The sequence below is a fragment of the Leucoraja erinacea genome, chromosome 31, assembly GCF_028641065.1.
Source record: "Leucoraja erinacea ecotype New England chromosome 31, Leri_hhj_1, whole genome shotgun sequence".
Taxonomy (NCBI): Eukaryota; Metazoa; Chordata; class Chondrichthyes; order Rajiformes; family Rajidae; genus Leucoraja; species Leucoraja erinaceus.
Genome location: NC_073407.1, coordinates 1,901,784 through 1,923,322, shown reverse-complemented (window position 1 = coordinate 1,923,322; position 21,539 = coordinate 1,901,784). Strand labels below are relative to the sequence as shown.

The 21,539-nt window shown below is 44.2% G+C and overlaps 1 protein-coding gene across 7 annotated transcripts in view; it reads left to right on the top strand.

Annotated features, from left to right (window-relative positions):
• The window catches only part of cntrl (centriolin), a 183,972-nt gene that overhangs the window by 12,309 nt on the left and 150,124 nt on the right, over positions 1-21,539 (top strand). For 5 of the 7 annotated variants that reach the window (XM_055659763.1, XM_055659762.1, XM_055659768.1 and 2 more), the window contains 6 exons: positions 2,233-2,482; positions 8,022-8,155; positions 15,861-15,991; positions 16,265-16,406; positions 17,172-17,358; positions 19,334-19,527. In XM_055659763.1, the coding sequence (XP_055515738.1) occupies positions 2,257-2,482; positions 8,022-8,155; positions 15,861-15,991; positions 16,265-16,406; positions 17,172-17,358; positions 19,334-19,527 (1,014 nt within the window). In that variant the 5' untranslated portion in view covers positions 2,233-2,256. The remainder of the gene's footprint in view (positions 1-2,232; positions 2,483-8,021; positions 8,156-15,860; positions 15,992-16,264; positions 16,407-17,171; positions 17,359-19,333; positions 19,528-21,539) is intronic. The other 2 variants (XM_055659765.1, XM_055659764.1) reach the window with 1 other exon arrangement.

Below are 21,539 nucleotides of genomic sequence, written 5' to 3'. Positions count from 1 at the left end.
TTTGGGGCCCGTCATTCGCTCCGACCCTTCGTCACCACGCACATAGTATCTTTCCCACGCACGACAGCCATTGCCGCCACGAAACGTCGCGTTCCTTTTCTCCAGAAATGCTGCCGGACCCGCGGAGTTACTCCAGTTTTTTTTGTCTATCTTCGATATAAGCCAAGTTGCCAAGCCGGGCAAAATGTCTCGCCATTTAGGTTGCCCCGCGGCGCTTTGAGTGGTCATTGGCACCCGGGCAACAGCTAATTTCAAGCCCTGCATGTGAAAGGTGGCCAGCCGTGCCGGCAGATGAGGAGCGGCGGAGAGCAGAGAACCGGCAGCCCGGACACAAATGGCGGGTGGAGACGAAGAGCGACAGAGAGAGAGATAGGGAGAGGGGCACGCTCAGAGTTGAACGGCAGGTGTCCCGAGTGCTTGCCAAGTGGGGCAAATTGACATGACCTTTAGGTTGCCCAGCGGGACATTAGGTGGGCTTTGGCACCCGGGCAACCGTTAATTTCGAGCCCTGGGTACCCCACCAGTCACAGCCTGCCATTCTGAAAGGGACCCGTTAACCCCTTGTTTCCTGTCTGCCAACCAATTTTCTATCCATGTCAGTACCCTACCCCCAATTCCATGTGCTCTAACCTTGCCCACCAATCTCCTATGTGGGACCTAATGAAAGGCTTTCTGAAAGTCCAGGTACACTGCATTCACTGGCTCTCCCTTGTCCATTTTCCTAGTTACATCCTCAAAAAATTCCAGAAGATTAGTCAAGTGTGATTTCCCCTTCATAAATCCATGCTGACTCGGACCGATCCTGTTACTGCTATCCAAATGTGCGGCTATTTCATCTTTATAATTGACTCCAGCATCTTCTCTCTCCCGCCTTTCTTAAAAAGTGGAATAACTTTAGCTACCCTCCAATCCACAGGAACTGATCCTGAATCTATAGGACATTGGAAAATGATCACCAATGTGTCCACGATTTCCGGGGCCACTTCCTTAAGTACCTTGGGATGCAAACCATCAGGCTCTGGGGATTTATCAGCCTTCAGTCCCATCAGTCTACCCAACACCTTCCTGCCTAATGTGGATTTATTTCAGTTCCTCCTTCACGCAAGGTCCTCTGCCACTAGTACATTAGGAAGATTGTTTGTGTCTTCTTTAGTGAAAACCGATCCAACTTGTGTGCCATTTCCTTGTTCCCCATAATAATTTCACCTGTTTCTGCCTTCAAGGGTCCAACTTTGGTCTTAACTATTTTTTTCCTCTTCGCATTCCTAAAGAAACTTTTACTATCCTCCTTTATATTCTTGGCTAGCTTACCTTCGTACCTCATCTTTTCTCCCTGTATTGCCTTTTTAGTTATCTTCTGTTTCTCTTTAAAAGTTTCCCAATCCACTGGCTTCCAACTCATCTTTGCTACTTCTCTTTTGTTTTTATACTCTCCTTGATTTCCCTTGTCAGCCACGGTCGGCCCTTACCCCCTTTAGAATCTTTCTTCCTCTTTGGAATGAACTGATCGTGCACCTTCTGTATTATTGCCAGAAATACCTGCCATTGTTGTTCCACTGTCATCCCTGCTAGGGTATCTTTCCAGTCAACTATGGCCAGCTCCTCCCTCAAGGTTCAACTGTAATACTGACACTTCCGATTTTCCCTTCTCACTCTCAAATTGTAGATTAAAACGTATCATATTGTGGTCAAATTATGGAGTACGGAGGCAAATAAATAAATGATGGATCTTTGTCCCTAGCATTATGGAGGGCACTGTAAGTCTTCTGTAAGACAGATTAAACTCTTCATACTGCGTCTCTGATTTGTACATTTAATCCAAGGCGGAACTTGGAGATTCTGCATTGTTAATTATTAAATTTGCATTTATTAATTATTGAAATTGCAATTATTTGATCGGCATTATCTGGCGGCCATGACCCTGAACTCGTATTGATCCCAGTTTGCATCGTTGTTTATAGCTTGGCCCAGTCACAGAAATCAAATTTGTGTGCTCTGGATAACATCTAGGGTAATGTTGCAAGGATGTCGGCTTGACATAACAGTTCTTCACGTGGTGTCCTTTTTCCAAGAATTCCCTTGTGAGCAGTAGAAGAAAATATTGAACCTTAAGTTCTAACATGCAACAGTTTTCACTGTTTTATTATAATATCTTACAGGGTTATTAGGTTAAGACACACGTTGCAGATTTATTTACATTTTTCATTATAATGCAAACATTTTTACTTTCAGCAGTGATTGAGTACAGCTAACACCATGCGGAAGAGGACCCCACAACTTGTAATCAGTGGACCACAAGCATCAAATAGTGATATGCAAAGCCCGGTCTCCTCTGTTATAAATCCAAGGACTAGATCACCGTCCCCAACAAGTAGACCTCATACTCCAGATTTATACAACCCCTCTGATTTTGCCGTGCAGCAGCTTGATATCAGTGATGAAAGCGAAGGAGGATCTGCCATTACATATTACACTGGAAGGGGTAAGCATTTAGATTTTGCATAGTTTAAAATCTACATTAACCCATATTTTCCTGTCAACGTACCAACACTAATCGAACTTGTTTTCCTCTAACATCTTCACAGTGCAGTAAGCGAGTTTGGTATTCCGAAAAACGGAAGGAATCATGGGATTTGTCAAAGGTCACTCGCTATAAAGAAAGAGCTAACAAAGCGCTGTCTGTATAAACTGTGTATAAGTTCTTATCTTTATTCATGATTTATGTTGTACAGGGTCTTGGTGTGACCACACCTGGAGTATTGCGTACAGTTTTGGTCTCCAAATCTGAGGAAGGACATTATTGCCATAGAGGGAGTGGAGAGACAGTTCACCAGACTGATTCCTGGGATGTCAGGACTGTCTTATGAAGAAAGACTGGATAGACTTGGTTTATACTCTCTAGAATTTAGGAGATTGAGAGGGGATCTTATAGAAACTTACAAAATTCTTAAGGGGTTGGACAGGCTAGATGCAGGAAGATTGTTCCCGATGTTAGGGAAGTCCAGGACAAGGGGTCACAGCTTAAGGATAAGGGGGAAATCCTTTAAAACCGAGATGAGAAGAACTTTTTTCACACAGAGAGTGGTGAATCTCTGGAACTCTCTGCCACAGAGGGTAGTTGAGGCCAGTTCATTGGCTATATTTAAGAGGGAGTTAGATGTGGCCCTTGTGGCTAAGGGGATCAGGGGGTATGGAGAGAAGGCAGGTACGGGATACTGAGTTGGATGATCAGCCATGATCATATTGAATGGCGGTGCAGGCTCGAAGGGCCGAATGGCCTACTCCTGCACCTAATTTCTATGTTTCTATGTGTAAAAATATATTTAATCTGAGGAACGGGGGTGCCAGTATCAGGAGAGCGGGGTGTAACAGCAAGATAGAGGGGGCACATGTGAGTGGGAGACAGGGGGCTGGGGAGAGACTGGACCGGCGGCTAAACATTTTCAGCAGCTGCGTGCACATAGACCCGTGCCTCATCCGCAGCCAGGATGGAACCCAGGTCCCCGAACCGCCCTGTCCCCGTCCCCCCTCCCTGAATGCACCAGCCTGGAACAGCGGCACCCAGGCCCACAGCCAGCGCGGAGAAGCGCCAATCCCAGCTCAACTCTGCCTGCCTCCACCAGGCCAACCGACAGTCCAGAGACCTGGACTCTACCCCGACCACGGACGAAAGGCAGGTCTGCACCCATGCAGATTCACAGCTACCGAGAATGTTTATAGCGAGTGACCTATGACCTGGGCATAAGCTGTCGGAATATTGAACTCGCTTATTATGATGGTTACATTGCCATAATTATTCTTGCTGCTGTTTCTTGTTTTAATTCTAATAGATTTTTTTAAATGATTAAATTAACTGGCTGATGATCACAAATAGGCTCCTACTGCAATATAACTGTATTTAAGTGCACAATGTGGACTGTATAGAACGCAGCTGGCAACTTTCAATGGGAAATGATGATTCCTGTGGAATTGTGAGAAAGTGCTGTGCTCTGGACTAGCCTTACGAGATGATCTGGAAACATTAAAGATTGATACACTGATGGAACTCCAATTCACTGTGGTGTATTATCATTACATATGTGTCTTTTTACAATACTGGAGCGATTTTGAGGATCAAGATTATTATTCAGGTTTTTACACCATTACACTGTTCTTAACAAAAATCTATCCATCATGTGAAACCTTACAAATAACAGACATCTCTATACTCTGATCTTGGATGTGGATGAGTGTGTGTATGTGTGTTTATTTGCTTGTGTGTTGTCACAACTTCACAAAAAAACGATGCGATAACGGTAAAGTTTTTACATATTCTGGAAGAGATTTTTCCCATGGAGTCCAAAGTCGACTTATCTGAAAATTTCAGGCTTTATTGCTCAAGTTATTACTGAAAATGTTCAAAAATCTGAAAATACTGAATTTAAAAACCGCTGCCTTTCGCTGATGATGTCACAATGGGTCTGCTCCATGCGCCCTTCTTCCACGCGCTGAGAGTGACGTCACACCCCCCCCCCCCCTGTTATTTCAAAAGACTCGGCTGGCTCGTGTAGCTCGGGTCCGGCCCTCGGCCCAGCCTGGGCCTCCCCCCCCCCCCCCTCTCTCTTCCCCCCGCCCTCTCTCTCTTTCCCCCCGCCTACCATTTTTTTGCCCCTCCCTCTCTCTCCCCCCCGCCCCTCTCTCTCTCTCCCCCCCCTCTCCTCTGCGCGATTTGTTGGCCCCCCCCCCCCCTCTCGCCCTCCTGTTGTTCCCCCGACCCTCTCTCTCCCCCCCCCCCCCCCTCTCCCCCCCCCCCCCGCCCTCTCTCTCCCCCCCCGCCCTCTCTCCTCTCCTCACTCTCACCCCGTTCTCTCTCTCCCCCCCCCCCCCCCCCCCCCCCCCCCCCCCCCCCCCCCCCCCCTTCCACCCTGGGGAAAAAGGTTCTGGCTGCCTACCCATTTTTTGCCCCTCATAATTTTATATACATCTATTACGTCTCCCCTCAACTTCCAGAAGCTCCACAACGACTATTACGGAGACATTTTACTTATTAAAAAATCATCCCAAATCAAACCTTCTGACGAATCAATGGCCATCGATATAGCTCAAATCCATAAGGTAATGTACTATTTAGATCGCGGGGTATGTTGCAAAACTTACCTTCAGCGTCGCTGTGGGTCTGTCGCTGCCCGTGTGCGCGATTTTGGCGCCTTTGAGAGGGGAGCAGGTTTAAAACGCGATTTTCTCTCGGCTATTCAAATCAAGGTTGTTCAGCCTACTTAGTTGCTGACGAAAAATCGCTGCGACATTAGTTCGCTGCACCTATTTTTAAACTATTGGTTTATTTAATTGTTATAGTAGGTTAAAAATCATCCTCTAAACCCGCGACCGGCGCCAACGGGACGGATCTCATGTAGGGGACAACGCAAGGTAGGCTGTTCATTTTTACATTAAAAAGCACTTCTTAAGATCCCTTTATACAAAATTTTATGTTGCGAGTAGCTGATTTGGGGGCCCATTAAATCCTGCAGTATTTCTCTGGGCATATGGGGTACAAATTCACCGCAATGGGAACGTCCCAAACCATCGCGTTCCACACGATCCCAGTCGAAAGCTGATTTAAATGGCCATTAATTTACAGCAATTGAACACTAAATTCCTTCCATTTGGCCTATAAATTAATGTCAATGAGAATTAAAAATCATGTGAATTCTTGTCTGAATGTTCTTTGGATACCTAGGCTATTTAAAAAATCTTAATCTTTCTTTAAGAAATGGATAGATGTTTAGATCTAGTAATTGAATTTTGGAATTAGCTACAATTGGGTAACTAACTATTTATATGCTTTAATTTCAGGTCATCCAAGTAAGATTGTTTAATATTTGTTTCAGAATGCTTCAATCTATAATAACTGAAAATTTATTTCAGTTCTCTTAATTTTTAATTAAGGTATGGGCTTTAGACTGTCCTCGATCACAGCTTTTGTGTTGCGTCAATGGAAAATCAATAGGGAACAAGATGCTAATTTCCGAGTATGAAAATGGCCATAACCTTTTTTAATACTGAAGATATGAAAGTGAATTAGGTGTCAAATTAAACTTCTTTTTATGCTTTATCTGATGGGATAAATTGCAGACTTGATTTTTAAAATCTTAAAATTTTGTAACATTGCTACACATTGGTGAAAATGTTTTGAAGGAATTTGAAATTTGACCCCCTTTGTCCCATTATTGTGTGCAGTACTGTAAAAAGACACATATATAGGAAAGTATTGGGAAACAGTTCAGTGTGCAAGATAGTGAATGTATTTAAGTTACTGAATTTGGTGTTGATGGAAAATCTGAACTGTGCATATAAATGCAAGTGGATGTTCCGTCAAGTTCCCCACCACCAATTTTTTAATTGTAAAGTTGGTTATTTATTTCGTTTTTCTATGCAAATATGTGGTACAAGTGAAAGTCATGAAAATGTATAGTACCCTGTACATGTATGGGGTTCTCGAAATGGTGACACAAAATAACTGATCAATTAAGTTTTCCGATAATTTTCTTATGATTTATGCGTTTTGAGGGTAAACCAAGCTGCAACAAAATGTGCCAGCAGCCCTAAGGGAAAAACGGGGTGGGTGTGGAATTGTATTTCCCTGCCTATGTCTAATAGTTCAGCAAGGTTTTTTTTCATACAGTACATTGTGTATCAATGGGAAAAACTAAAAGTATCATGTTTTGAAAGCACTCTGATCCATACAATTATGGGAGAAGTTGAAATGTAACTAAATATCATGCAGTCTTTTTTTACCTCCTTGATCATGCCCTCCCCTTTAAGTTTTCTTTTGTGATGGGCCTGGCTTCCACTTAGGCAAGAGAATTTCAGAGAAGGCTGCAGGACCCAATATCTCAAAGATTGGAATTGTCGGGTGGTGATTTCCAAACCCAGAGCTTTATGTCAACGAGCATGGGTCCAAAAAGAAGCTTTCTTACCTCTAACCCAAACAAAGTACAAGACAGATGGTTTTGCCAAATCCAGCTCTTTCTCATGAGAGAGACGCAAGGATCTGCAGATTCTGTAATGTTGCATAGAATACAAAATACACAGCAGGTTGGGCAGTATCTCTGGCGGATGTGGATAGGTGTTTTAAGTCTGGACCTTTCTTCAGGCTGTTTCCCGTGTGGACATGGGAACCTCACAAATCCTTCTCAAACCAGTCTGCGGAAGGGTCTCGATCTGAGGCGTCACCGATTCCTTTTCTCCAGAGATGCTGTCTGACCCACTGAGTTACTCCTGCATCCAAAGTGTATGTGCCAAACATACCTAGCTGAACTGATCTTTTCTGTGTGCACATGATCCATATCCCTCTATTCCCTGCACTTTGAAATGCCTATCTAAACGCCTCTTAAACACCATCTTGTTTCTTACAACACCTCCCTTAGCAATTTGTTCCGTGCTCCCGGCAGCCTCTGTAAAAAAAAATTGCCTTGTTCATCTCCATCAAACTTTTCCCCTCTCACCTTGTAGCTATGCCTTCTGGTGTTGGACATTTCCACCCTGGGGGAAAAGGTTCTGGCTGCCTACCCATTTTATGCCCCTTATAATTTTATATACGTCTATTACGTCTCCCCTCAACTTCTGTGTTCCAGTTTAAGTCTTTCCAACCTCTCCCTATAGCTGACTCTCTAATCTAGGCAGCATTTTGGTAAACCTCCTAGTAAAACACTAAAGCTTCCACATCTTTCCTGTAATGGGGTAAAGTCCTATAGAACTGCATCATGACTTCCTGACATATTCGATGCCCCGAGCAACAAAGTAAAGCATGACATATGACTTAATTACCACTCTTTCTACATGTGTTGCCAAAATATTGAATTAAAGGTCAAGCGAAAAGGTCAAGGCCTTGAACTCAAGTTGTTGAATCTTGTTTGAGAACCTGGCTACAGAGTTTATTATTTAGAATCATCATGACCACATACTTGCATGATTTTAGGGCAACCTGGGCAGAAAAAGGATATTGATTGATAAATCAAAACTGCATTCTTTTAACTTTTCAGATACAGTTTCTAAGAGCCCTGGAATCCGATACATCACTGAGAACCTGATCAAAAAATTGTCAAAACAAGAACAGTTGAGTTCTGTCCAGTCCCTCAATCTTTGCCTATCGAAAGCAGGAGGGAAGAAGTTTAAGGTAATACATAGGATTAAGTGCATTGATATAATGATTCAAAAGATTAAAGGGGAAAAGATTTAATCAAAATCTGAGGGGTAACTTTTTCACACACGGTGGTGGTGGTTGTCTGGAACAAGCTGCCAGAGGAGGTAGTTGAGACTGGGACTATCCCAACATTTAAGAAACAGTTAGACAGGTACATGGATAAGACAGGTTTGCAGGGAAATGGACCAAACGTGGGCAGGTGGAACTAGTGTAGCTGGGACATGTTGGCCGATGTAGGCAAGTTGGGCTGAAGGGCCTGTTTCCACACTGTATCACTCTATGACTCGCGTAACCTGAATTAGGTTGCTGAAAAATATGAATTATATTCCATTTGTAAAGGTATTAGTGTGGCGCATAAGTTGTACAATATCTACCTACCTATCTATCTATCTATCTATCTATCTATCTATCTATCTATATATAAAACTCAAATCCGTCCGCCTGCAGTACGGATCCCTTCCTGCCTTTTGATTCGTTGACGGCTGCTCCTTCCTCAGCTTCCAACACACTTCGAAACAATGTTGCAAGACAGGAACACTGAACTTTTCACTGCTGCAGCAGGCAGGATTTTTTTTTTTAAAGAGGCAGGGCAGTGGTGGAATCTTACTTTTGAGAACGGCTTCAGTTCCATTGGAGGAGACGGGTGCATGGTGGAATATTGGGTTGGGGGATCACACCATTGGGGGAGCAGACCCAACGGGTCTGCACTTGGTCTAGTATATATATAAAACTCAAATCAGTCCGCCTGCAGTACGGATCCCTTCCTGCCTTTCGATTCGTTGACGGCTGCTCCTTCCTCAGCTTCCAACACACTTCGAAACAATGTTGCAAGACAGGAACACTGAACTTTTCACTGCTGCAGCAGGCAGGGATTTTTTTTAAAGAGGCAGGGCAGTGGTGGAATCTTACTTTTGAGAACGGCTTCAGTTCCATTGGAGGAGACGGGTGCATGGTGGAATATTGGGTTGGGGGATCACACCATTGGGGGAGCAGACCCAACGGGTCTGCACTTGGTCTAGTATATATATAAAACTCAAATCAGTCCGCCTGCAGTACGGATCCCTTCCTGCCTTTCGATTCGTTCCCGCCGTGCGATGTCACAATGCCCGATGCTCGCGGACGTCCAATCGGAATGGATCCATTTGCATGTACGGCTTTCCGGCCGCGTTTCTTCCTTTGATTCTCCGCAACTCCGAAACCGGACACAGAATCGCCGACGTCTTTTCCATTTCGGTAGAGATTTCGCTTTTCTTTCTAAGTATCCGCTCCTCATTACATTTTGTCGTGTTTAGGTACACTTTTTTAATCAAATCCTTCACCCCCCCCCCCCCCCCACCACCTCAATATTTCAAAAAGAAACTGGATTCTCACCCACAGAAGCAGCACCAGCCGCAGCCAATCGGAATGGATTCATTTACATATGCCTTTGCAGGAGCCACAGCCCCGGTGAACGTTCCATCGTGTGATGTCACAATGCCCAATGTTCAAATACATTGTTGCCATATTGGGAGTACAGAGAATAGGCTGTGGGCCGAGGAGCTTTATTCAGCAGTTTCGTGACCCAAGTCACCAAACTACATGAAATTGTCACATATTGTGTAAAAATATTTATATATCACCCCTGAAACTCGATATGAAGAAGACTTGCACATTTTTATTAAATTAGAGAAAACCGGAAAAATGTCGGGAGTACAGAGAAGTTTCTCCAGACTGATTCCTGGGATGTCAGGACTTTCATATGAAGAAAGACTGGATAGACTCGGCTTGTACACGCTAGAATTTAGAAGATTGAGGGGGGATCTTATAGAAAATTCTTAAGGGGTTGGACAGGCTAGATGCAGGAAGATTGTTCCCGATGTTGGGGAAGTCCAGAACAAGGGATCACAGTTTAAGGATAAGGGGGAAATCTTTTAGGACCGAGATGAGGAAAACATTTTTCACACAGAGAGTGGTGAATCCCTGGAATTCTGTGCCATGGAAGGTAGTTGAGGCCAGTTCATTGGCTATATTTAAGAGGGAGTTAGATGTGGCCCGTGTGGCTAAAGGGATCAGGGGGTATGGAGAGAAGGCAGGTACAGGATACTGAGTTGGATGATCAGCCATGATCATATTGAATGGTGGTGCAGGCTCAAAGGTCCGAATGGCCTACTCCTGCACTTAATTTCTATGTTTCCCTCTCCCCCCCCCCCCTCTCCCTCTCCCACCCATCTCTCTCTCCCCCCCCCCCCCCCCTTCCCTCGCTACCGCAACCCCCTTCCCCGTACCCCCTCTGTCCCTCTTTCACCACTCCCCCCCCCCCCTACCCCCCCTCCCACTCTTCCACTTCTATCCCCTTACCCCACGCCTCTCCCACCCCCACCCCTCTCTCTTCCCCTCCCTTCCCCACTCTCCCCCTCACCCCATCCCCTACCCCTCTGTCCCTCTTCCACCACTCCCCGTCCCTCTTCTACCACTCCCGCTACCCCTCTCTACCCCCCCCCTCCCTCCCTCCCCACTCTTTCACTTCTCTCCCACTCTTTCACTTCTCTCCCCTCTCTCTCCTCCCCCCTCTCCTCACCCCTCTCCCATCCTTCTCTCTCCCCCCACCCCATTCCCTGTCTACCCCCCCCCCTTCCCCCTATCCCTCTGCCCCTCTTCCATCACTCCCGCTACCCCCCTCTCTGCCTCCCTCCCCACTCTTCCACTTCTCTCCCCCTTCCCCTCCACTCTCCCTCCTGACTCTTTCCCCCTCTTTCCCCCCACACCTCTCCCCATCCCTCCCTCCTCCCCATCCCCCCTCCACCACATCTCTCTCCCCATCTCTCACCCCATACCGCGCTCTCCTTTCCCTCCCAAATCTATCCCGTTTCTCCTCCTCCTCCCTCCCCTCTTCACACCTCCCCCCCCCCCCCCCCCCCCCCCCCCCCCCCCCCCCCGTCCGCCTGCAGTACGGATCCCTTCCTGCCTTTTGATTCGTTGACGGCTGCTCCTTACTATCAGCTTCCAACACACTTCGAAACAAAGTTGCAAGAGAGGAACACTGAACTTTTCACTGCTGCAGCAGGCAGGGGAGGTGCAATTGAGGGAGGCAGGGGAGTGCTGGAAACTTACATTTGGCAACAGCTTCAGTTCCATTGGAGGAGACGGGTGCATGGTGGAATATTGGGTTGGGGGAATCACACCATTGGGGGAGCAGACGGGTCTGCACTTGGTCTAGTTATTATATAAAAGTCTGTGGCTGCCGCCTGCCGTCCGTCCGTCCGGCTGCCGACTGCCTTTCTTCCTTTTGATTCGCTGCTCCTTCCTATCAGCTTCCAACACGCTTCAAAACAAAGTTGCAAGACAGGAACAATGTGAACTTTTCATCTCAATGGGATATCACAACAAGTGCTTCAACAGGAGGGGGAGGGCCATTTGGTATTGCAATTGGAACTGCTGCAGCAGGCAGGGAGGTGAAATTGGATTTTTTTTTAAAATCCACTGCTGAGGGAGGCTGGGGAGTGCTGGAATCTTACATTTGGGAACGGGTTCAATTCCGTTGGAGGAGACGGGTGCCTGGTGGAATATTGGGTTAGGGGATCATACCATTGGGGGAGCAGACCCAACGGGTCTGCACTTGGTCTAGTTATTATATAAAAGTCTGTGGCTGCCGCCTGCCGTCCGTCCGTCCGGCTGTCAGCTGCCTTTCTTCCTTTTGATTCGTTTCCATTGTGTGATGTCACAATGCCCAATGCTCACAGATGTCCAATCGGACTTTCTTCCTTTGATGCACTGCAACTCCGAAACCAAACGCAGAATCGCCGACATCTTTTCCATTTCGGTAGAGATTTCACTTTTCTTTCTAAGTATCCGCTCCTCATTACATTTTGTCGTGTTTAAGTGCACGTTTTTAATCAAATCCTTCTCCTTCCCCCCCCCCCCCCCCCCCCCCCCCCAATATATTTCAAAAATAAACTGGCTTCTCACCCATAGAAGCAGCACCAGCCCCTGGTGAACGTTCCTTCGTGTGATGTCACAATGCCCGATGCTCACAGATGTCCAATCGGAATGGAACCATCTACATATGCCTTTGCAGGAGCCCCAGCCCATGGTGAACGTTCCATCGTGTGATGTCACAATGCCCAATGCTCAAAGACATTGTTGCCATAGAGGGAGTACAGAGAAGGTTCACCAGACTGATTCCTGGGATGTCAGGACTTTCATATGAAGAAAGACTGGATAGACTCGGCTTGTACACGCTAGAATTTAGAAGATTGAGGGCGGATCTTATAGAAACGTACAAAATTCTTAAGGAGTTGGACAGGCTAGATGCAGGAAGATTGTTCCAGATGTTGGGGAAGTCCAGAACAAGGGGTCACAGTTTAAAGATAAGGGGGAAATCCTTTAGGACAGAGATGAGAAAAACATTTTTCACACAGCGAGTGGTGAATCTCTGGAATTCTCTGCAACAGAAGGTAGTTGAGGCCAGTTCATTGGCTATATTTAAGAGGGAGTTAGATGTGGCCCTTGTGGCTAAAGGGATCAGGGTGTATGGAGAGAAGGCAGGTACAGGATACTGAGTTGGATGATCAGCCATGATAATATTGAATGGTGGTGCAGGCTCGAAGGGACGAATGGCCTACTCCTGCACTTAATTTCTATGTTTCTATGTTTCCCTCTCCTCACCCCTCTCCCTCTCCCACCCATCCCTCTCTCCCCCACCCCCCTTCCCTCTCTACCCCACCCCCTTCCCTCTCTCCACCCGCCCCCTTCTTCCTGCCCCTCTGTCCCTCTTCCATCACTCCCCCTACCCCTCTCCTCCTCCCTCCCCACACTTCCACCTCTCCCCCTTCCCCCTCCACTCTCCCTCCTCACTCTTTCCCCCCTCTCTCTCCCCCCCCCCGCAAACGCCGTTGGGGAAACAGACCCAACGGGTCTGCACTTGGTCTAGTATATTACTAAAAGTCTGATCTTGACCGCTTTTGGTTCGCTGTGGTGTGATTTCCGAGAGAACGCCGCCACCTACGGCCGTCATTTTTGGCCACCTCGCCTGGAGCCCCTATCCGCCTTCCTGGACCAGAGGATTTTTCCCATCGATGAAAAATCAGAGAGATATTAATGTTTTAAAATAATTTGCCATTCTCTCTGCTGCCCCTGCTGGAGGGAGGGGGAGGGACTATAAAAACAGGAAGTGGTATGCCTCACTCGGTCTCTGCAAGATGGAGGAAGCCAGAGGGTCACGTCTCTCTGAGCTCTGAATAACACTGAACACATGTCTACTCCACGGTGAGTGCCCTTAATGTGGTTCTAAAATGGTCTGTCTCTGGTGAGTGTGTTTGTTGGACGTTATTTAAAGCACGTTTTTGCTTCATCACCAACAGCCTCTACAGGAGGCTTTAATCATTTGTTTTACACACTGTATATTCAACACGTTCTGAAGTTACTTAGCATTTTAGTATTGGGTAAGTGTGTGTGAGTTAATGAGTGTGTGTGTGTATATGACAAGGAGCAGAGTGGGGCGTGGGGGGGGGTGGTGAAGGGAGGAGGGGTGACTGAGTGAACTGCCAGCATACCAGGCGTGAGTGACTGCACTGCCAGCCCACCAGCCGTAGGTGAGTGAACTGCCAGCCCAATAATCCATTCAGTCCACCCTCTCCCCCTTCTTCTCACAGTCTGTCACCTGTTTTGGGCAGAATTTCTGGCAGTTTCTCAGCTGTCAGCCTGCCAGGTCCAAGTGACTGTACTGCCAGCCCAAGAATCCATTCGGCCCACTATGTCTATACTAGCCCTCTGGAAACCAGTACCTTTGGCCCACAACACCCATACTAGCGCAACAGAAAGCCCCCCTCCCCCCACTGGCGAGCAATATTGAATTTGGTAGAGGTGGAATATTGCGTTGGGTGCCAAGCCCTCCTGTGTGATGCTGGGACCCAACGGGTCCCACTTAGTCCAGTATTCACTACTTTCTTGTCGGGGGCACCAACATATTGCATATCACTCAGATCTGTCCAGCTTCATTCCGAGTTGTTTTACATTAATATTTGAAAAGCAGACTACAGTCTCTGTCACACCCATCCAGTTTGTTAACTTCTGGGAGATTTGATGCTAAATGCAGTGACAAAGAGCAATTGTAATCTCAAGGTTGCAATGGATAAGAACCTAGACAGTGCTGCAAACAACCATCTCCCCCCCCCCCCCCCCTCAATAGATAAGGAAGCCTACTTTTCAGCAGGGTGTATTAGTTTTAGCTATTTGAATTAAGGTGCGCTGTGAAGGCAATATACATTAACATCTATTTATTACTGTCCTAACATTCTATGTTGGACATTTTTGCCATCATGCTTCCCCAGTATGTGAGCTCCAGGTTAACCAGACTATAACCTACTCATCAATCCATACATAATTAAAACTCTGATCTTCTGCTCTTCCGGTTTGCGTGGTTTTTCTATTTGCGCAAAAATGGTACATGATAGGACTGCGGTTGTTCGCCCCCTTACTTATCATTCTCCTGCGATACGAGTGTAACAAGTTTTGTTCCGATCGATGGTATATTGTAAAGGTTATCGAGGTTTAAAAACCATAAAAAACGCGCTTGCGCAGATTGGTCTCTCCTGTCAGTCAGGAAGGAGCGTTGCGTTGGGGAACGGGTTGCATTGAGGGACCAGGCCTCTCGTGTGACAGGGACCCAATGGGTCCCACTTAATCTAGTCTGCCTTATAATTTTCAAATTTCCGACAACAGGTATGAACATTGGATTCTCCAATATTAGGTAGCCCCCTCACTAACCCATCTTAATCTTCCTCTTCCCTCCCATGTGCCTCACCTGGACTCCCACCTATTTCTCCCTTCTACCCACCCACCCTCTCGCTCACTTTACTCCCTCCGGCTTTGCAATCCGTAACTCTTCAAACGTGTGTTGCACCTTCCTTCCTTTCTTCTCTCTGGCCTTTGTTCCAACCATCAGCCTATCAACATCACCCCCTGTTCAGATTCAGATTCAGATTCAATTTTAATTGTCATTGTCAGTGTACAGTACAGAGACAACGAAATGCATTTAGAGACAACTGTTGCCTGACACACTGGGTTACTCTTGCACTTTGTGTCCTTTTGTTTATTAACCAGCATCTACAGTTCTTTGTTTTTTAAATTGTTCACCTCATGTCACACAATCTCCAATTGCTGCACAAAATATAGGTTTCACTTCTGTTAGGAGGCCGAGTCGCCATTGCCTCTCCCTGTGTGTTTCATAATTCAGATTTAAGCAATCCATGTTCAACTTCGGTTCCACTTCAATTAACGTTTTGCATTCATTTTCTAACCTAAGAGCACAGGTGATCTTGAGTCTTAATCTTAAAGGAAAAAATAAGAGAAAAGGCTGATGGTTAATGATGCCTTGCTAAAATATTGGTCTAACTATAGAAGGTAAATTTAAAATTTCCTCAGACTGACATTGTACTAAACAAAATAATGTTTCAAGATATTCTGCTAACTGGATTTGAATGTTCATTTCAAATGGAAGTCAAACTTATAAGCTCATAATATTTTACTCAGCAGTAAACTATTTGTATTTTCTGAAGAATTTATTTGGGGAAAGAAAAATTGTGAAAATGTTGTGCATGGATGCGTTCATTGAGGAGTAAATTCCAATAAAAAATAGTATTTAACTTGTTAATTCCTGCAACTATTAGTGAACTAAGTCATAATAATGTTTTGTGTTTAGTTTATAGAAAAGCTAGAGAAATGTGACCATCTACTTGTCCTGAATTTGAACAATAATGTTATTGAGAAAATAGAAAAACTGGACAAACAATTGAAGCTACGTGAACTTAGTCTTTCATACAATCGAATCCGGTGAGTAACAAAAGATGCATACATCCACAAAGTAAATGGAGAAACAAGATTAAACTCTTGATTAAATGGAGCATTTTATATGTTAAAGACAAAAAGTGATTTATTCACTATTTGATAAGTAAGCCAAATGTCAAGATTTATTCTTAATAGTATGAATCATAGTTTTATTCTATGGTGAATTATATTGGAGGTCTGTGCATACCTAATCAGCTGATACATTTCATGCCTCTTGACTCTTTTCAAAAAACAAAATCAACTTTTTCCTGCATATAGTAAAATTGAAGGTCTGGAGCACATGGTAAACCTTCAGAATCTGATGCTTGCTGGAAATTATATTGAACAAATTCCTGCATGGGTTGGAAAGAAGTTGCGATCTCTTCGTGTCCTCAGCCTCAAACAGAACAATATTACATTGGTAGGTTAATTTCATTTATCAGTACCGCAAGGCATTTTATTATTAATAATATTTTGAAAGTTTGAAGGAAAATTGGGTCAAGGAGTAAGTCATATTTGTCTGATGCGAACTAAGAGAAGATTAAAGGTAGACAAAAATGCTGGAGAAACTCAGCGGGTGAGGCAGCATCTATGGAGTGAAGGAAAGGCAACGTTTCGGGTGGAGACCCTTCTTCAGACTATGTACTAGTTCGCTTTTACAGGATCCAGCTTCTAAGAAATTCTCAATTTTAAGATTGAAACAACTGTTACAGTGTTAGAAATGCTGAAAAAGGACATATGTGGAAAAAAAAGTAACATTTTGGGAAACTGATCATAACCATTTCATTGCATTGATGAAAGACCACTGACCTGAAATGTTAATTCTATCTGAACAATTCTAGCATTTTCTGTTATGATTTCTCAGTGATATGATGCCACTTTGACTTGTTTCAAGGAAAACAGTAATAAAAAACATGTGTAACTTCAGATAATGGGAGTTGGGCAGTGAGATCTAATGATGCAAATGAAATGCCAAACTTTATGAAGCACATAGACGATGAATCTCCAATTATCTGGAATACTTTATTTCATCTTTACATTTTGATTACAGTCCTGGCCGTAACGTTTCCGTTTAAAGTCGTTTGCAATATGAAAATGTTATTTCTGTTTAGACAAAAATAATAATTTCGTTGACTTCAAAGCTTCACATTTGATGTTCTTCCTAATATTTCTTCTGTTTTCTTAGCTTCAAGATATATCCAAACTGAAATCTTTGAAAGAGTTGACTTCACTAATCCTGACAGATAATCCTTTAGCTAGTCTTCCACATTATCGACAGTATGTCATATATCACTTACGCTGTTTGAACTATTTGGATGGGCGGCCAATAACTTTCCAGGAAAGACAAGAGGCTCACGATCGATTTCATTTAGGTAAAATCATATATTACTTTATGCTAATAGTAATTCTATTTTATTTTAAATTCCTTCATGCGATGTAAATGTCATTGGCAATGCTAATAATATATTGTCCATCACTTATTATCCCAGAACTGAAAATACATTTAAAAAGACATTTAAAGACGTTGGTAGTCTGAGTTGTAGGAGACAAATCTTCCAATATTTTCAGGGTCATCATTCCTACAACCAGTTTAAAAAAAAAAAAAAATTGTTATCTAAATTTTGTGGTGGAATGGAACGCTAAGCCTTGGGTGTTAGTTTTAGTAATACTGGCAGTTCCCAAGTAATGTAAGAATTCAAGGACGGCACAGTGGCGCAGCAGTAAAGTTGCTGCCTTGTATCGCCAGAGACCTGGGTTTGACCCTGACTATGGGTGCTGTCAGTACGGAGTTTGCACGTTCTCCATGTGACCGCGTGGCTTTTCTCTGGGTGCCGCGGTTTCCTCCCACATTCCAAGGGCGTGCGGGTTTGTAGGTTAATTGGCTTCCATAAATTGTCCGAGAGTGTAGGGTAGAACTAGAGTATGGGTGATTCTTGGTTGGTGTAGGCTTGGCGGGCCAATTTTGGCCCAAAGGCCTGCTTCCATGCTATATCTCTAAACCAAGTATAACGTCTATTCCTGAAGACTGAGAACTGATTTTTCCCTGGTTCATTTCATATAGCTAACTATATTGCATTGCTCTCCACACACTTGCTATAATTATTGTATCATCACTCGTACACTACCCATATTCTTTATTCAGTAGCTAATAGGAACCAAGAACCAGAGGACAACGGTTTAAGATGAGAGGGGAAAGATTTACTAGGAACCTGGGGGGCCCGTTTTTCACCAAGGGTATTCGGTAAGCTGCCAGACAAAGTAGTTGAGGCAGGTACTATCGCAGCTTATAAGACACTTGGGTAGGTGTATGAATAGGAAAGATTTAGAAGGATATGGGCTGAATGCAGGCAGGTTGGACTAGTGTGGATGGTTGGCATGGGTAAGTTGGGCCGAAGGGTCTTTTTCCATGCTGTATGATAAATGAATACCAGGAAACATTTTCTTCTTATTGTCTTGAAAATGCTTTAAAAATGCATGGGAGAATGTACATAAAGTTTGTATTTCCATAAGTCTGATTGTCTGTAACCCAGGGTGTCGCTGGATAACCAATATGGCGATCAGCAAACGGGAGTAGAAATGTATCGTTGATTACACAAGGATTAATTGTATGATATGCTACATGAAACGCACTACATTTCTAAAATTTGGTTTCATTGACTTCATGGGAATCAAATTTCAGAAACAAAGTAAAAAAAATAGTCTTGAATATGTCACATGTTGCCGTCATGGTTGTCGGGACAAACTTTCAACCCTATATTTTTACGCCAAAATAACAAAAGATATGATGCTAATTTACTTGATGTGCTCTTGAGCTTTTGTTTCAAGTTTCAGGTTTTCATGAATTATCAATTTATAAAATGAATCCCTTATGCTTTGTGAATTGCTTAAAAATGAAATTCTGATATTGTAAAAATGGATTGAGAAGAGTCACTACAGTTTTCAGTGAGCAAAATTACTGTGTCGACATCCATCTGTTTTTAATTGTTTCAGTTGGGTTTCCAACACTTCATACATACAATTTATATTAAATACAGAAGTAATAATAAGCACAATAAATAAAACCAGGCACTTAAATGAGAAAAAAATATGTATGAATAACCAAGAAAGCAATTTGGAGTGAACAAGCAAAAAGAAACAGGAAGACAACAACAATTGTGCACGCTCAATCTCATCGGCAACAATTCCCAACCCTTCCCAATACAGTACGTGACGATAGTTCAAGCAGCATCTGTCACCTTCCACAAATGTCAAGATAACCATCCCATATCCGTGTTGGCCCTCAACAAGCCAGAGAAAATATATTTGATCATTCTTTTTGGCTAATTTGTTTTTATTGTGTCGATGCAGAGGAACTAGAGAATCTTGAGAACGAACTTGAAAGGAAGAAGAAAGAGATTCAATTGTTAGAACAGAAGCAATCCAAAACAATGGAGAACGTCAAAAACCAAGAACAACTGAACAAGTCACTTCAGCTAGAACACCAACGACAGAAGAACAGCTGCAATGAACTGGAGACGGAGGTGGAGACCAAGAATGAGCTGGTATGTTTGAATTAAGATTAATACTTATTCAGGCAGTAATTAAAAAGGGAATATACTATTGGGGGAAAAAACATGCAATGGAGTGGATTTAACGGAAGTAGAATCTAAACATTATTCCCTTATCGTGTATCTATACACTAAATGTCAGCGGTAATCATGTATTGTCTTTCTGCTGACTGGTTAGCATACAACAAAAAAAATTTTCACTGTCATGTGACAATCAACTGAGCTGACTTGATGTTGAAATGTTTTAATTTTATACTCAATTTACAAAATGCTCTGAGTGGCTGATGCAGAATTCAAATTTCTGGGGTTTTAAATGTCATGGATAGTTTTATGGAAGTATGGTGTAAATTTCTTGAAGAAGAAAATGTTGTGCAGCCAATTTGTACTGGTTTCACACAAAAATATGATGATATCAAATGCTCACGTTCAAGTTCACATTTACTGCCAGGTGCACCAACTAAGGTACAGTGGAATTTGATTTACCATGCAGCCATACAATTAAAAAAAAAAAAATACTCAATAGAATATAACATGAACATCCCCCACAGTGGAATCAACATTCTGGAATAAGGTTCAGTCAGTCCTCCTATGTTCACGCGTGGTTGAGGCCATGAACCCTCCATAATCGCCGCTACGAACGGCCCGATATACAAGCCTTCTCGTCGGGATGCTCGAAACTCCGACGACAGGACAGATGGACACTCCGCTGCTTGGAGGTCCCGAATCGGCCACTTCCTACTGGTGACCGCAGCTTCACGATGTTATAGGCCACAGGCCGGTGGTCAGAGCTCTTCTCCGGCGATCCCCAGCAAGGGATCGCCCGGCTCTGCGATGGAAAGTCCGCGCTGCGCACGCTGCTGAAGTTCTGGGCCCGACTCCAGGAAAGGCCGCAACGATCCAAGTTGTTAGGCCGCGAGGGAGGAGAAGACGCGATATGGTGAAAAGTCACATCTCTGTCGAAGTTAAGTGACTGTTCCCCCCCCCCCCCCCCCCCCCCCCACCACCCCCCACACTAAAACACGCTTTTAGACATACAAAAAACAACAAAAATAACAGCCCATGTTGATATTTTGGAAGTTAAAATCCCTCACTATTATAACCCAGCTATTCTTGTACCTATCTGTGATCTCACAAATGATAGAATATGGAAAAGGACAGCATAGGAACAGACCCTTCAGTGTAAAAACCTTGCTTGCACATCTCTTTAAAACCTTGCCCTTTCATCTTAAAGCTATGCCAAATGATCTTTAACATTTCCACCCTGGGGAAAAAGGTGCTGACTGCCTAGCTTATCTATGCCTTTCATAATTTTATATACTTCTATCAGGTCTCCTCTCAGTTTCCGGCATTCTGATGTACAAGATGTTGGTGAGGCTGCATTTGGAGTATTATGTATAGTTTTGGTACTCTGCTCTAGCAGGAAGAGGGTGAAGAAGAATTCCAAGAATATTGCTAGGATATACGATACGATACGATAAAACTTTATTCATCCCCGGAGGGTAATTAGTTTGCTGACAGTCACAACACAAAAGGTACACCAACTTGAAATTAAAAGTGAAAACAAAAAGAAAAAGACAAACAACTGTCTGCTGGTTGCTGTGTACACAGCGCCTTCACCGGAACAAATGAACAAACAAACAAACGACACAAACTTATTCCCTGGGCAGAGGATTCTAATCTAGAGTGCACTCTCCCCCACACCGGGTCCCCCTTTGTTTTCCCGCTGTCCCTCACGGCGGTCCCCCCATGCCGGGTCCTCCATTTTTCTTCACGGCAGTCCCCTCATGGGTCTTCATTGTCGTCATTGTCTTCTCCCCCCCTCACGCTCATCGACCGTGAGACCCCGCCGCCACCGAGGCTCCCGTTGCCGCCGAGGTCCATGTTGCTGCCCAGTCTCCTGCTGCCATTGCCAAGGCTCTCATATGCTAGCCTGAAATATAGTATGAAGTTGGACAGGCTAAGTTTATTCCTTGGAGCATAGGAGAGTGAGGGGTGACTTTATTGAG